Source organism: Tachyglossus aculeatus, chromosome X1, assembly GCF_015852505.1.
Source record: "Tachyglossus aculeatus isolate mTacAcu1 chromosome X1, mTacAcu1.pri, whole genome shotgun sequence".
NCBI lineage: Eukaryota > Metazoa > Chordata > Mammalia > Monotremata > Tachyglossidae > Tachyglossus > Tachyglossus aculeatus.
Window position 1 is genome coordinate 78,839,496 of NC_052101.1, and position 12,737 is coordinate 78,852,232.

Consider the following 12,737-nt stretch of genomic DNA (forward strand, 5'->3'; position numbering starts at 1 on the left):
CCCTCCACAGCAGCATGACCTAGTGGAAAGAGCAGGGCCTCGGAGTCAGAGGACCTGGGTCAGAGAAGCAGCGTGGCTCAATGGAAAGAGCTCGGGCTTGGGAGTCGGAGCTTATGGATTCAAATCTCGGCTCCACCAATTGTCAGCTGTGTGACTTTGGGCAAGTCACTTAACTTCTCTGTGCCTCAGTTATCTGTAAAACGGGGATTAAGACTGTGAGCCCCACGTGGGACAACCTGATCACCTTGTATCCTCCCCAGCACTTAGAACAGTGCTTTGCACGTAGTAAGCGCTTAACAAATGCCATTATTATTATTATTATTATTCTAATCCTGGCTCCACCACTTTTTTGCTGTGTGACCTTGGGCAAGTCACAACTTCTCTGCGCCTCGGATCCCTCATCTGTAAAAATGGGGCTTCAATAACAGTTCTCCCTCCTACTGAGACTGTGAGCTCTATGTGGGACCTGATTATGTTGTATCTACCCCAGTGCTTGGTACAGTGCTTGGCACATAGTAAGCACTTAAATACCACAATTATCATTATATTCGACAGACCTCCACTCTTTCCATCTTCAAACTCTTATTAAAATCACATCTCCTTCATGAAGCTTTCCCTGACTAAGCCATCATTTCCCCTATTCCTTCTCCCTCTGTATCACCTATTCACTTGAATCTGGTACCCTTTAAGCACTTGATATTTACCGCTTCCTCAGCCCCGCATCACTTACGTAAATACTTGTAATCAATTTATTTATTTTAATGTCTGTCTCCCCCTGTAGACTGTAGGCTCCCTTTGGGCAGGGAACATGCCTGCCAACTCTGTTGTATTGTACTCTTCCAAGTGCTTATTACAGTGCTCTGTACGCAGCAAGTACTCAATAAATACCAATCACTGATTGATTGGTTCTGATTTCATTTAGGTTACTGATGCTCACTATCAGAAGCAGCATGATTCCTGGGGCATTAAGAAGATTGAGAATGGCCAGTGAAAACTTTGAAGGCTGGTAGCCTTTTTTCAGATCTAAATATACTTTAAACCTACTCGAACAGAAATGTCAGAAGAGTTCCTTTTGAGTCCAAGAGAGATGGCTCTGGAACACAATCTTGGCTCCATTCATTTATGCCGTGTGCCTTTGAGAATCTAACCAGAAAGCAACATTTGGCACTGGTCCTGATGAGGACAAAGTGTACTCCTCTGGGCTGTAAGCTCATTGTAGGCAGGGGAAACGTGTCCACCAACTCTGTTGCATTACACTCCCTGAAGCACTCAAGGCAGCGTTCTGCACAGAGTAAGTGCTTAATAAACAACATTGATTCCTGTTTTCCGGACTACTGTGACAGAAGCAGAGTGGTAGGACAAAGATGAGGTTTAAGGAGCATCAACAATTCTGATTAATTATAAAACAGATTTGTGATGTGGCCTATTACACTTGTTAATGTTTCAGCATTTTAGATACTTCTATGCTCTAATGAACACCAATCTTCTATATTCATTAACTACACCAGGAGCACATGAGAACAAAACTGTCCCAGGTGGTTAATTTTTACCCTCCAACTTGAATTTCGTCTCCTAGAAACGTTCAGGTTATGGGCATTTTTGTGTGGAAACCCCCCAAAATGTTTGTGCAAACAAAAAGGATAGCCCCTTTAAAGGGCAACTAGGATACTTACTGAATCCCAAATGACACCAGAGAAACACCCACAACCAGCATGTCCAGCAAGTTGAAGTAATTTCTACAGAATGCTCCTTTGTGGAGGAAAGCGCCAAAAGTTGTCATCTACAAGCAGAATTGTTAGTAATTTAGTCTGTTTCTCTTTACCGAGACCCAAATTTAGGTTGTTTACAAGATATCTGAGAAAGGCTCAACTGTATTATTTAATATGCATTAAAATAAATATGAGAGAAATCCAGCAGGGATAAACATTCATGGACACTAAGCCATTTTTATTGAAGCAATACTCCCACAAATGTAGCTTACTTTAGACACCATTTAAGGACCACACTGAATCATGCTGTCAAAAAACAGAAAAAATTAACCCATTCTTCATCAGTGACCAAGTTCAAATTATGGAACATTGATGGCATGATTAAATAGAATTATTTGAAAAGAGGAATCACTTTACTCAAACTTACACAAGTATCCAATTGCTAAGCATCTCCAACCTTTCCTGCATACAACACTCACATTATTTATTTCTCCCATTGTGAAAACAAAAGAAATGGTATTATGAAGGGCCCTGATTTGAACAATCTTTTCTGTTTCTACTTCCCTAATTAGCAGTCTTCATTTGTTTTGGCTCCTACCTCCCCTCCATCACAATCCTTAGAGGTATCTAATTGTTCCTCTAGCTTCCCAAGACCAAAGTATAGCCAGATAGTCTAAAGCACTCATCGAACGAGAGGAGGGAGCTGTTTCTACCGCTTGCCTGCTTTGTGATCTTGGGCAAGTCACTTAACTTTTCTGGGCTTCAGTTTCCTCATCCATAAAATAGGAATTAAATATCAGTTCTCCCTCCTACTTAGACTGTGAGCCCCATAGGGGCAGAGACTGTCCAACCAGAATAACTTGTACCTACCCCAGTGCTTAGAACAGTGCTCTATGCACATTGTAAGTGCTTAAATTCTGTAATCATTATTATGCGGGAAATTTGTGTGTGTATGTGTGTGGCCTGGGGGAGCTGCAGCAATGACAAGATTGTGGTGGTGGGGGGGAGTTGACAGTAGCATGGCAGAGGAAGTGGCTGTACAGAATTAGCCCAAGTTAATTTGTGGTAAAAGAGGCAGAAGAGCCTCTGAGAGAAACAGCCTTGGAGAGCCAAGCCCTCTAGGGCTTCCTCCAGTCACACTGCTCTGGCTCACCAGACTCGCCCAGCTAAGCATGGCCAGGTTTCTTTATGGCCTTCCTGATTCCTCCTCCACAAAGTTTCTCAGAGCTGGTTCTTCCCCAGGCCCTACTACCACACACTGGGAGGAGCCAATGGGATGGATGTGGATTGGTTGGAAACTCTGGCCCTGTGCACAGAAATTTCTAATAACCAACCAAAATCTTCATAGCATCCACAGCATAGATTTCCTTCTGTTCTTACTATACGAGAGGGGTACAAATGTACACACATGTACAAATCTTCATGACTGCATTATCAAATGTCCTAGGGCTGTTCCTATTGCATGAACTTGGCTGAAAAATAATCCAGTACAAAAGATCTCTAAGTTAAACATGATCCAGACACCAGGGGTGACCACCAGAATAACTGTCCCCATCTACAAAACCAAAAAGGGAAAGTTCAGAAAAAGCTCAGAGCCAGTCAACAAGGAGAGGTTTCTGAGGAAGAGCAAAGGCACTGACATTTTCCGAACAGAAAAAATAAAACCGATTGGGAAAAAGTTCAACCAAGCCCTGCAGGTTTATGAAATACTTTTTCACCAGAGATAGGACCATGGCAGTTGACCATTGGGAAGTCAGTTGGCTCTATTTCATCTTTCATCTCCTGTCATCTTAGCCCCTAATGAAAATGAGAAATTAGCTACAGGACCCAAGCTAAGGCGATAACTGTGACCTGAAAACACTTTTTTAACTAAACCAGTTTAGTAGGACCCATCCAAAGTATTACATTACAATGAGGTTGGGGTGATTGTATCAAAACTGCAACTTAAAAAAATTCTAATAAATGTAGATAATCTTGTAAACAACCCGAGTTATTTAATATATAATGAGAATAAGAATATACTCCAAAAGAAATACATGCAAAGGAGCCCAACTGATAAAAAAAGAGTTGAAGCTCGTTTAACCAGAAATGTATAGTTTCTGCACTTATTTTCAAAAGGCTAGACACACTTCTTGCTACATACGGAAAGCAGTGAGGCCTATTGGAAAGAGCCTGGGCCTGGGAGTTGGAGGACCTGGGTTCTAATCCCGGCTCTGCCACTTGTCTGCTGTTTGACCTTGGACAAGTCACTTAACTTCTCTGTGCCTCAATTCCCTCATCTGCAAAATGGGGATTCAATTCCTGTTCTCCCTCCTACTTAGGCTGTGAGCCAAATATGGGATCTGGAGACCTTGTATCTACCCCAGTGCTTAGTACAACTTGACAAATACCACAATATACATATATATATATATATATATATTACTATATATATTATCACCACATATTAGTTTACTACTGTAAACTCATCCTGGGCCAAGGGAGGATATATGGCTTCTAGACACTTCTCTAAGGCCACATGCACTATGGAGCTTTGAAGAGTTAATTTTGTTTTTGTTTTTTTTACATGGTTTTCAACAGTGTGTTTCTCTAGGCTTAAATTAATCCTTTCCTTTGAGGGACTAACGCCTCACCACAAAACTACTGTTCATCTAAGCTGATCTTTGTGCAGACCTAGATTGTGTCCCTCACGATCAGTAGACAAACTATACATGACCAAAGCCAAATCTTAACTCATGCCCTGGTGATACATTTAAGTAATCATATTTTCCATTTCTTGATGTATATTCAAATGTAAGCCCAAAGGATCTTAATCTATAAATAATTCCAAGGTATCTTGCAGGTACTGTCACAAGAAGTGATTTTCTATTTTCGGTGTCTGTAAATACAATCCAGAAAGAGAAATGAGATGCTTCCTCTGTAAAAAGAAAAAATGTTTTCTTTTGGTTTTAGCATCAGAACAAAGTGAAACAAAGCTCACACACAGTGAATTATCTACCATCTGCTAACACACAATAAGTATAAAAAGGAGCAAAATTCATTGATATTATGAAACAAAATAGCTCTTTTTACAGAAAATACCCTTTAAAAAGGTTTATCTTGAGTGCAGGAGGCAAAAATACAGTTCAAGTGGCTTTCCTTAGCAGGTGACACACAAGGAGAGGTCCCTTGAAACACACTGCTCTGCAAACCTGTTATCTTCAAAACAATCTCTAATACAAAAGTACCAGTGAAAACATAATCTGCATAACCTAGCATCTGGACGGTAAACAAAAAATTTGCATGTTAAAACTGCTTTGAAGTTCAAGGAGAGATTAAAAATCCATTACCTTTAACAGGATTTCAACAGTAAAGATGGCTGTGAAAGCATAGTCAAAGTAACCAAGAATCTGTAAGGTATAATATATGCCACAGTAAGCAAACCAGCTCTAAGTAATATTTACAGTTAAATTAACATGCATATGTTCCTCCAGTGAAGTTATAAATCCACTCTGAAACTACCTATAGAGCCTCTGACTGTTTTGACAGCTCTGCCACCCTAACTCTGGAATGGGAAATATGTGGGAATACTTCAAATTCATTCAGCTAAATTTGTGCCCTAACCATGGGACATGACAAAAAATGCCCACTTCTTTAGCCACATACCTTCCTTCCGAAACATTTCTACTGTGTGCCATTTTCAGCTCTCATTCATATCAGAAGCTGCTTGCTAATAATCTGCTTTGTTCCTCATAGTAAAACATCTGCAAATTAGCCTGCAGCACATTACATGTAGGATTTTTCAAAGCCTTTTTACATTTCTTTGAAAGTGGGATCCATTCCAAGTTTATAAAGCAAAACAAAAGAATGAGTTAGTTCCATGAAATCTATCTAGACCTTATCTTCTTCTCTTGGATTTTATCTTAGAGTCATTTCTGCTATAACACGTGTTCATATTAAATGATTTGGACATAGCATATTGGAAGAATTAGGGAACGTCATCACCACAATCTGAGTCCCTCCTGGTATAATATTAATGAAAATTTGGCACAGTAGATTCCATGCAGGAAGAAAATGTTGTGTGCATGTATGAGGTCAAGGTGGAATGCACTTATTTTCATTGATAGTGCCTACTATGTGCAGAGGACTGTACTAAGACCTTGGGCTTAAGGGCTCACTCAGACTTATTTTACTGGGCCATAAAGAGAGTATAAGAATATTTACATAAGTAATGTGGGGCTGGGGTGAGTGTCCAAGTGCTTAAAGGAGCAGCATGGCCTAGAGAGGCAGCATAGCTCAGTGGAAAGAGCCCGGGCTTGGGAGTCAGAGGTCACAGGTTCTAATCCTGGCTCTGACACTTGTCAGCTGTGTGACTTTGGACAAGTCACTTCACTTCTCGGTGCCTCAGTTACCTCACCTGTAAAATGGGGATTAAGACTGTGAGCCCCACATGGGACAACCTGATTACCTTGTATCCCCCACAACCAGTGCTTAGAACAGTGCTTGCCACATAGTAAGCATTTAACAAATACCATCACTATTATTATTATTATTCTCTGGGCCTCAGTTCCCTCATCTGTAAAATGGGGATTGAGACTGTGTCCAAACCAGAACTTAGTACAGTGCCTGGCACATAGTAAGTGCTTAACAAATACTATTATTATTATTATTATTATTATTATTGGAAAGAGCCCGGGGCTGGGAGTCAGAGGACCTGGGTTGTAGTTCCAGCTCTGTCGCTTGGCTGCCGTGTGACCTTGGGCAAGTGACTTAATGTCTATGTGTCTCAGTTTCCTCAACTGTAAAATGGGGATGTGGTACCTGTTCTCCCTCCTACTTGAACTCTAAGCCCCATATGGGCCTGGGACTGTGTCCAACCTGATTAACTTGTATCTTCCCCAGCACTTAGAACAGTGTTTTAAACATAGTAAGTGCTTAATATAATAATAATAATAATAATACAGCACTATGTATTTCCTTAAATTTTTGTAATGTTATAATATTAATACCATAAAATAACAGTGGCTGGGAAGGGCATAAGGCATTCTATCAGCAGTGGACATAAAAGTAACATGGGTATTTGTTCCAAAAAATGCCAGTAATGATGGTACCTTCGAAGCATCTACTCCCTAACTCAATAATATTTCCCGCTGAATCAACAGTCCTGTAACATGATTTGCCTACCATATCACAATGACAACTTAATAAAAGAAACTATTTCACTTAATGGGAAAAGTGATAAATCTTCCCTTGCTCTCCCAGTTGATACACTGAACAGGCAAGTTCTCTAAACTTGTGGGCTTGTTATAGTCAGGGAACGTGTCTGTTTATTGTTATATTGTACTTTCCCTAGTGCTTAGTACAGTGCTCTGCACACAGTAAGCACTCAATAAATACGACTGACTCCAAAGAATGAGTGCACTTAATCATTATTAGTGTTTTTTTTTCTGCCAGCTGTTAGAAAAACATCAAGGGATCCACTAATTTGCACAGCTAATCAAGCACAAAGGACTAATGAGTTAATGGACTATTGATGCTATAATTGTCTAGAATATCTCATTAGTAACCTAGAAAACTGATGCTCATGCAAGCTAATGCAGGTGTTCAAGATGAGCCAAACTAGGAAGTCTAATCCCTCAGTAACAGTCATTGACTATTTTTGGAATTATTGGAGAAATCTTACAAAAATCTTACAGAAATCTCGGGGCCCCTGAAGACTGCTGAGCCCAATCCATTTCGAAGTGTTTTCAAGGCTCTATAGAAAACTGTACCAGAGAAATGGAATATTTTCCATTCTTTAGCACAGTCTGTTGATGATATTGCACCCATTTAGAGCTATTACGCTCCTAAGAAGTAAATTCTTTGCACCTTAGAAAGCTGATTATTTAAACTCACTGGGACCAAGAATAGTGCAAATAAAAAAAAAATGCATATCTTTGTTTCTTTTTTTTAAATCTCAAACATACCAGATTTTGATTGGTCATCCAAATTAAGCCAATTTTGCCAGCTAACTTAGTTTCAGGTAACTGGAGATCGGAGAAGTGCACTTTCTTAATCCAGTAAAGCAGTAATAAGATTCAAAACTATTGTAATCTCACAATGGAAAGCTCCCTGCTCGTCAGGTCTTTATAAAGCCAGAACAATTTTTTTTAACTCAACCTCAATTGTATTTATTGAGCACTTACTGTGTGCAGGGCACTGTACTAAGCACTTGGGAGAGTACAACACAATAATATAAACAGACACATTCCCTGCCCACAATGAATTTACAGTCTGAAGGCTGATGTTCCCACCCACTAAGAAACAATGACAAGGTAAAACAAGAGTATTATAACCTTGAATGCAATAACCTAAGTAATCTGAGATATATAAGCATGTCATCCACTTAACCCCATACCCCAAAATAAATTTATGAACCAAATAGTTCTAATTCACTCCTGAAATTGGGACTCCATGATCTTGGGGTACCTTCCAGGAAGATCAGGTGACTGACACTTTTTGCCCAGGTTCAGCATCAAGTCTCAAGTTTCTTGAGTCCCTTCATCATCTGACCTTGCCTGCCTCAGCATCCCCAAAACTGACACTGATCTTCCTTTGCTTCCCAGCAATCTTTCTCCTCAGGTATCTCAAGCAAAAGGGAAAGGAGACAGGAGAGAAGAGGAGGAAGAAAGGCCCTTGCTGGGTCATGACCTAGATAACCTAGAATTAACTCAGAGTCCAAAGAAAAGGTATAGGGACCTGCCTCCTTAGTAGGGTTCTAAAATTCTTTGCAGGCTCATATGTGAGAAATGGAACAAGTGAGTGCAAGGTCAGAAATTAAACGTGATCACTGAATAAGCAAAAGTACTGTGAATTAGTATAACTAAGAAAAATGAAACTTCACATTTAAGTTTACTTCTGGGCTTTTCATGATTTTCCAGTCAAGAATACAATTAAACATTAAAAATATTTTAAAAAGTTTAAATTTTCAAACCATGTGGAGAGGGTTAATTAATCACAGGTATTTAGCAAATACACATATAATTCAAGTTGTTTTAATCCTATTTGGCTGCTACATCAAATTGATTCTCATTCAGCACAATCTAACCACAACAGCGAAAAACAAATGAGAATGACAATGTACAGAATAACTCAGCTATTAGTCTGCAAACGATTTGGCTTACAGTATTTCGAAAGGAATGACTACGAATTGGGTCTTCAGCTGCAAGAGAGGCACTGCTGAGCATGATGAAGACAAGGATGAGGTTGGTAAAGATGTGGTGGTTGATAAGCTTGTGACATCCCACTCGAATTCTAAAGGAAAGAAAACACAGAAAAACATCAGGAAAACAAACAAACAAAAACTGGACTAAAGCTAGCAATCATTCAAACCTGTGTTATCAAAGTTTCTGTTGAATTGATGGCAGCGTCTGACTGGAGGGTAGTGCTGTGTCCTGAGTAGAGACGTGGATCAGTAATCAGGAAAGCCAAGGAATTGGCGCCTAGGTATGCCATGCACCGTTAGGGGAAAGTTATTGCTCTTCTACTTCCTAATATAGCAGACTCTCCTTATACCTGATAGCGGTTCCTCTCTGCACCTGGATCTCACTCTTTGACATCTTAAAAAAGTGTGAGTGTGTGTGCACGTGCATATGTGTGTGTGTGTGTGTGTGTGTGTGTGTGTGTGTGCAGAAAGGGACAGGGCAGAGTGACCAGTAGTTTCTTAAGAGCCCAACCAGTTCATTGCTATCAAACCTATTTCCTATCTACTACTGATTGACTGGATGATTTAAGAAAGGCCACCTAACTTGACTGGGTCATTTTCCCACTTCTAGAGCATCACTAGTAGTAATTGTTGGTTTCAGATGGGGCAGGGATGCTCACTTGAAAGGGAAACTGCAAGTATTTCCCCTTATTCAAAAGTCACATCCTCAGTTCTGGGACAACTAATTCCACAGGAACCCTACAATAATCAACTAGAAGGTATAACTACAGCTGAGAAAACAGCCAATATTAGGTGAAATTTCTAAAACCACAGGGCCAGTATCCTGGGGGAACGTACCTATTTGGGGAGGCAGCAAAGCCTACTGGAAAGAGCATTGATCTGTGAGTCAGGAGACATAGTTTCTAGTCCCAGCTCTGCCACTGGTCTGCTGTGTGACCATGGGTAAGTCACCTAACCTCTCTGGGCTTGTTTCTTCATTTACAAAATGGGGATAAGATAGAGTGCAGGCCTCAGGTGGGACAGCGACAGTTTCCCAACCAATAACCTTGCATGAACCTAGGTGTTTAGCATATAATAAGCACTTAATAAATGCCATAATAAAATAATGATTATTACTGCAAACATCCACAGGTTCAGTAGGGGTTTGGACAAGCTGGCCACAATGGATTTACACCCTAATGGTTAGCGTTGTATCATCTAACATTCCTATCATTACCCTTTACATCCCAACCTTTTCTTCTAGAAATCCATTATGGCCAGCTTGTCCAAACCCCTACTGAACCTGTGGATGTTTGCAGTCTGCACAATTGCCTGTGGTAATGCATGTCATGTGCTTAGTACTCACTGGGTCAGTGTCTCTTGTTGTGTATTTTGAATCCATTATTGGTGACTTGTGGACAATAATTCTGCACTAGCCCTGTCCTCCCACTTCGTGATTTTGGAGATATCAGTCATCTCCCCTTCCAGGTTTTATTTTTTTAGTTTCTTGGAGGTCTTGTCATATTCAGGTTGTCTTTATGCAGAAGGTTTTCACATGGAGAACCAATTGAATGTCCATGTTTGTACCTTTTTTAGTTTATGTCCTTCCCAAAAGGCACGGACCAGAATTGCATGCAATAGTGCTGATTGTTTCATATAGTACCAAAGCAATACTTTTTGCTTGCTTCTGTACCTTCTCTCTGGTGGATGCCCAACATCTGGTTAGCCTTTTTGGCTACCGCCAAACACTGAATCAAAAATTTACAAGAACAATAAGCAATGACTCTGAGGTCTTTTTCTGTGTGGTAACTGATCACCATGATGACCTGATGACCATGTCATTGCAATTTCAATTTTTCCCTATGTGCAGTATCTTCCACATGCTGACACTGAAGCACAGATGCAATTTTCCAGCTTCTTCATTCCTCATCAGTGCCAATGACAAACTTGGAGATTTCACAGAATACTTCCTCTTTCAAATCATACTAAACCAAACTGGTTCAAGCATCATTTCCTGGAGAACCCATTCCCCCATCTTGAAGAGCAGATATTTAGTCCTACCCTTTGTTTTCTATCCATGACACTTTTTTAAAATTCCATCACTTTTCAGTTTTTTTTACAAGAGTGTTTAGTGTGGAACCTTACCAAAGGCCATTAAAAAATCTAAATATATTATGTACACCAGTTCCCCTTTACTCACATGATTACTGACCCCCTTCAAAGAACTCTAGATCAGTTAGACATGGTATTCCCTTACAAAAATCATGAAAAAAGTAGAAAAACAGTCAGGCTCAATTGGAACTTAATTATTAAGGACTTCAAATCTAGGGCAAGGGAAATGTAACAAGGTTCAGTAGAGCAATCCATTACACCTCCTGCCTTCCAACCCATCACCCTAAAAAGCATATACACAGAGGGCTCATTTCTTTTAACAGGGTAGTTAAATGGTTCCATTGGTTCCCTGGTTAGTTTTTAGCTTTTGATATATCCAAAAAAATCCTTTACTCTTATCTTGCAAGGTGTTAGTCAAACTCTTTTTGGCTCACCTGACTTGCCACTCTTTATAGTCTTGAAACTCTCATTATCTCTCAAAATTTCTAATAGCCCCTGCTTTCTTTCCTTTTTATCCCAGGGCAATACCTTTATAAACTGTGGATAGTTCTTCTATGGCAGCCAAAAACTTCTGCAATTCTAGTAACCTTTATTCTCCTAACATTTCATTCAGATCCAAGTGACTTAAAACCTAGAAACTTCTTGGTAAATGAACTTCTCTCTCTTGTGAGATCTTTAAGAACAGTGCTTTAGGCAAATACTTTTCCCTCTTAATAGGAGAAGTGTCATTTCAAACAGAATAATAAAAAGTGGAATTGAAGAGTTGCAGCCTAAAATCATTATTGCATAATATTACCATGATTCTCTCAGCGTCACTAGGGGAAACTGGTCAATTCATCTCCTCAGAGTGAAAGTACTTTTGTAGGTATCCACCACTTTTTCAAAACATAAAGCACATTCCTCCTTCACTGATTGTCAGTGAACCCAGTAAACAACTTTTCCAAAAGTGAAACTCCCACGCACAGCACTGGGTAGCTAGTCCTACCGAATCAGGCTCCTAGAGGAAGTCAGCCAAAGTGGACACCATGACAGAAAGAAGAGTTCATGGCACACTTAGAAACAAGGTATCTGTTCAATCAGGGCACCTTTAAAGAGAATAAACTATTCAGTGTGGTAGATTCCTATGTGGCACTAAGTTAAAAGTAAGGCAGTAAATTAAATGCAGTAGAAAGGGCGTATTTACGGATTGGTTTTGCTTAAAATGAAGAAAGCACTCCCTTCAGGTATAGGGACAATCTTCTCTTTCATATTCAACTCAGAGATTCTTCGAGGACGGGGGCCAGCTGGAACCTCTGGTTCATCTTCCTCTTCCTCCTCCTCTTCACCTACTTTAAATTAAACACCCTTTTAAACCTTAAGATAAAAAAGCTTACATTTTTGTTCAAAGTAGTATAAAATGTATTTCTTAGTAAAATACAACTTAAACTTAATATATGCACCCAGCCAGATTCAAATAAATCTTCCGTTTCATTATGTTATTCATTTCCCTGTTTAACCATTAGGGATGCATACGATAAGAGACAAGACCCTTGCAGCCCAGGCATCAAATCTAAGGTTTGACCATGCCTGAAACTGGAGATCTGGGGATTTTTGACTGCATCTTCAGTGTGAATTGCCTCAGGGACTGTTTCCCTATTGAGAGTCCCAGAGGAACAAAGGAAAATGAACGCTGTGGACTTCCAGTCTATCTTTCAGACTGGGAGGAAAATGGGCAGGATTCAAGAGACAAAGCTGGTACAAAGTAGACCAAGTTT

The 12,737-nt window shown here is 39.9% G+C and overlaps 1 protein-coding gene across 1 annotated transcript in view; it reads right to left on the reverse strand.

Annotated features, from left to right (window-relative positions):
* CACNA1D (calcium voltage-gated channel subunit alpha1 D) overlaps positions 1–12,737 on the reverse strand; it is a 430,516-nt gene that overhangs the window by 70,942 nt on the left and 346,837 nt on the right. Inside the window, exons 19-22 of the mRNA XM_038740776.1 lie at positions 12,167–12,311; positions 8,852–8,981; positions 5,039–5,098; positions 1,674–1,780 (exon numbers count right to left, since the gene is read on the reverse strand). Coding sequence (XP_038596704.1) covers positions 1,674–1,780; positions 5,039–5,098; positions 8,852–8,981; positions 12,167–12,311 — 442 coding nt within the window. The remainder of the gene's footprint in view (positions 1–1,673; positions 1,781–5,038; positions 5,099–8,851; positions 8,982–12,166; positions 12,312–12,737) is intronic.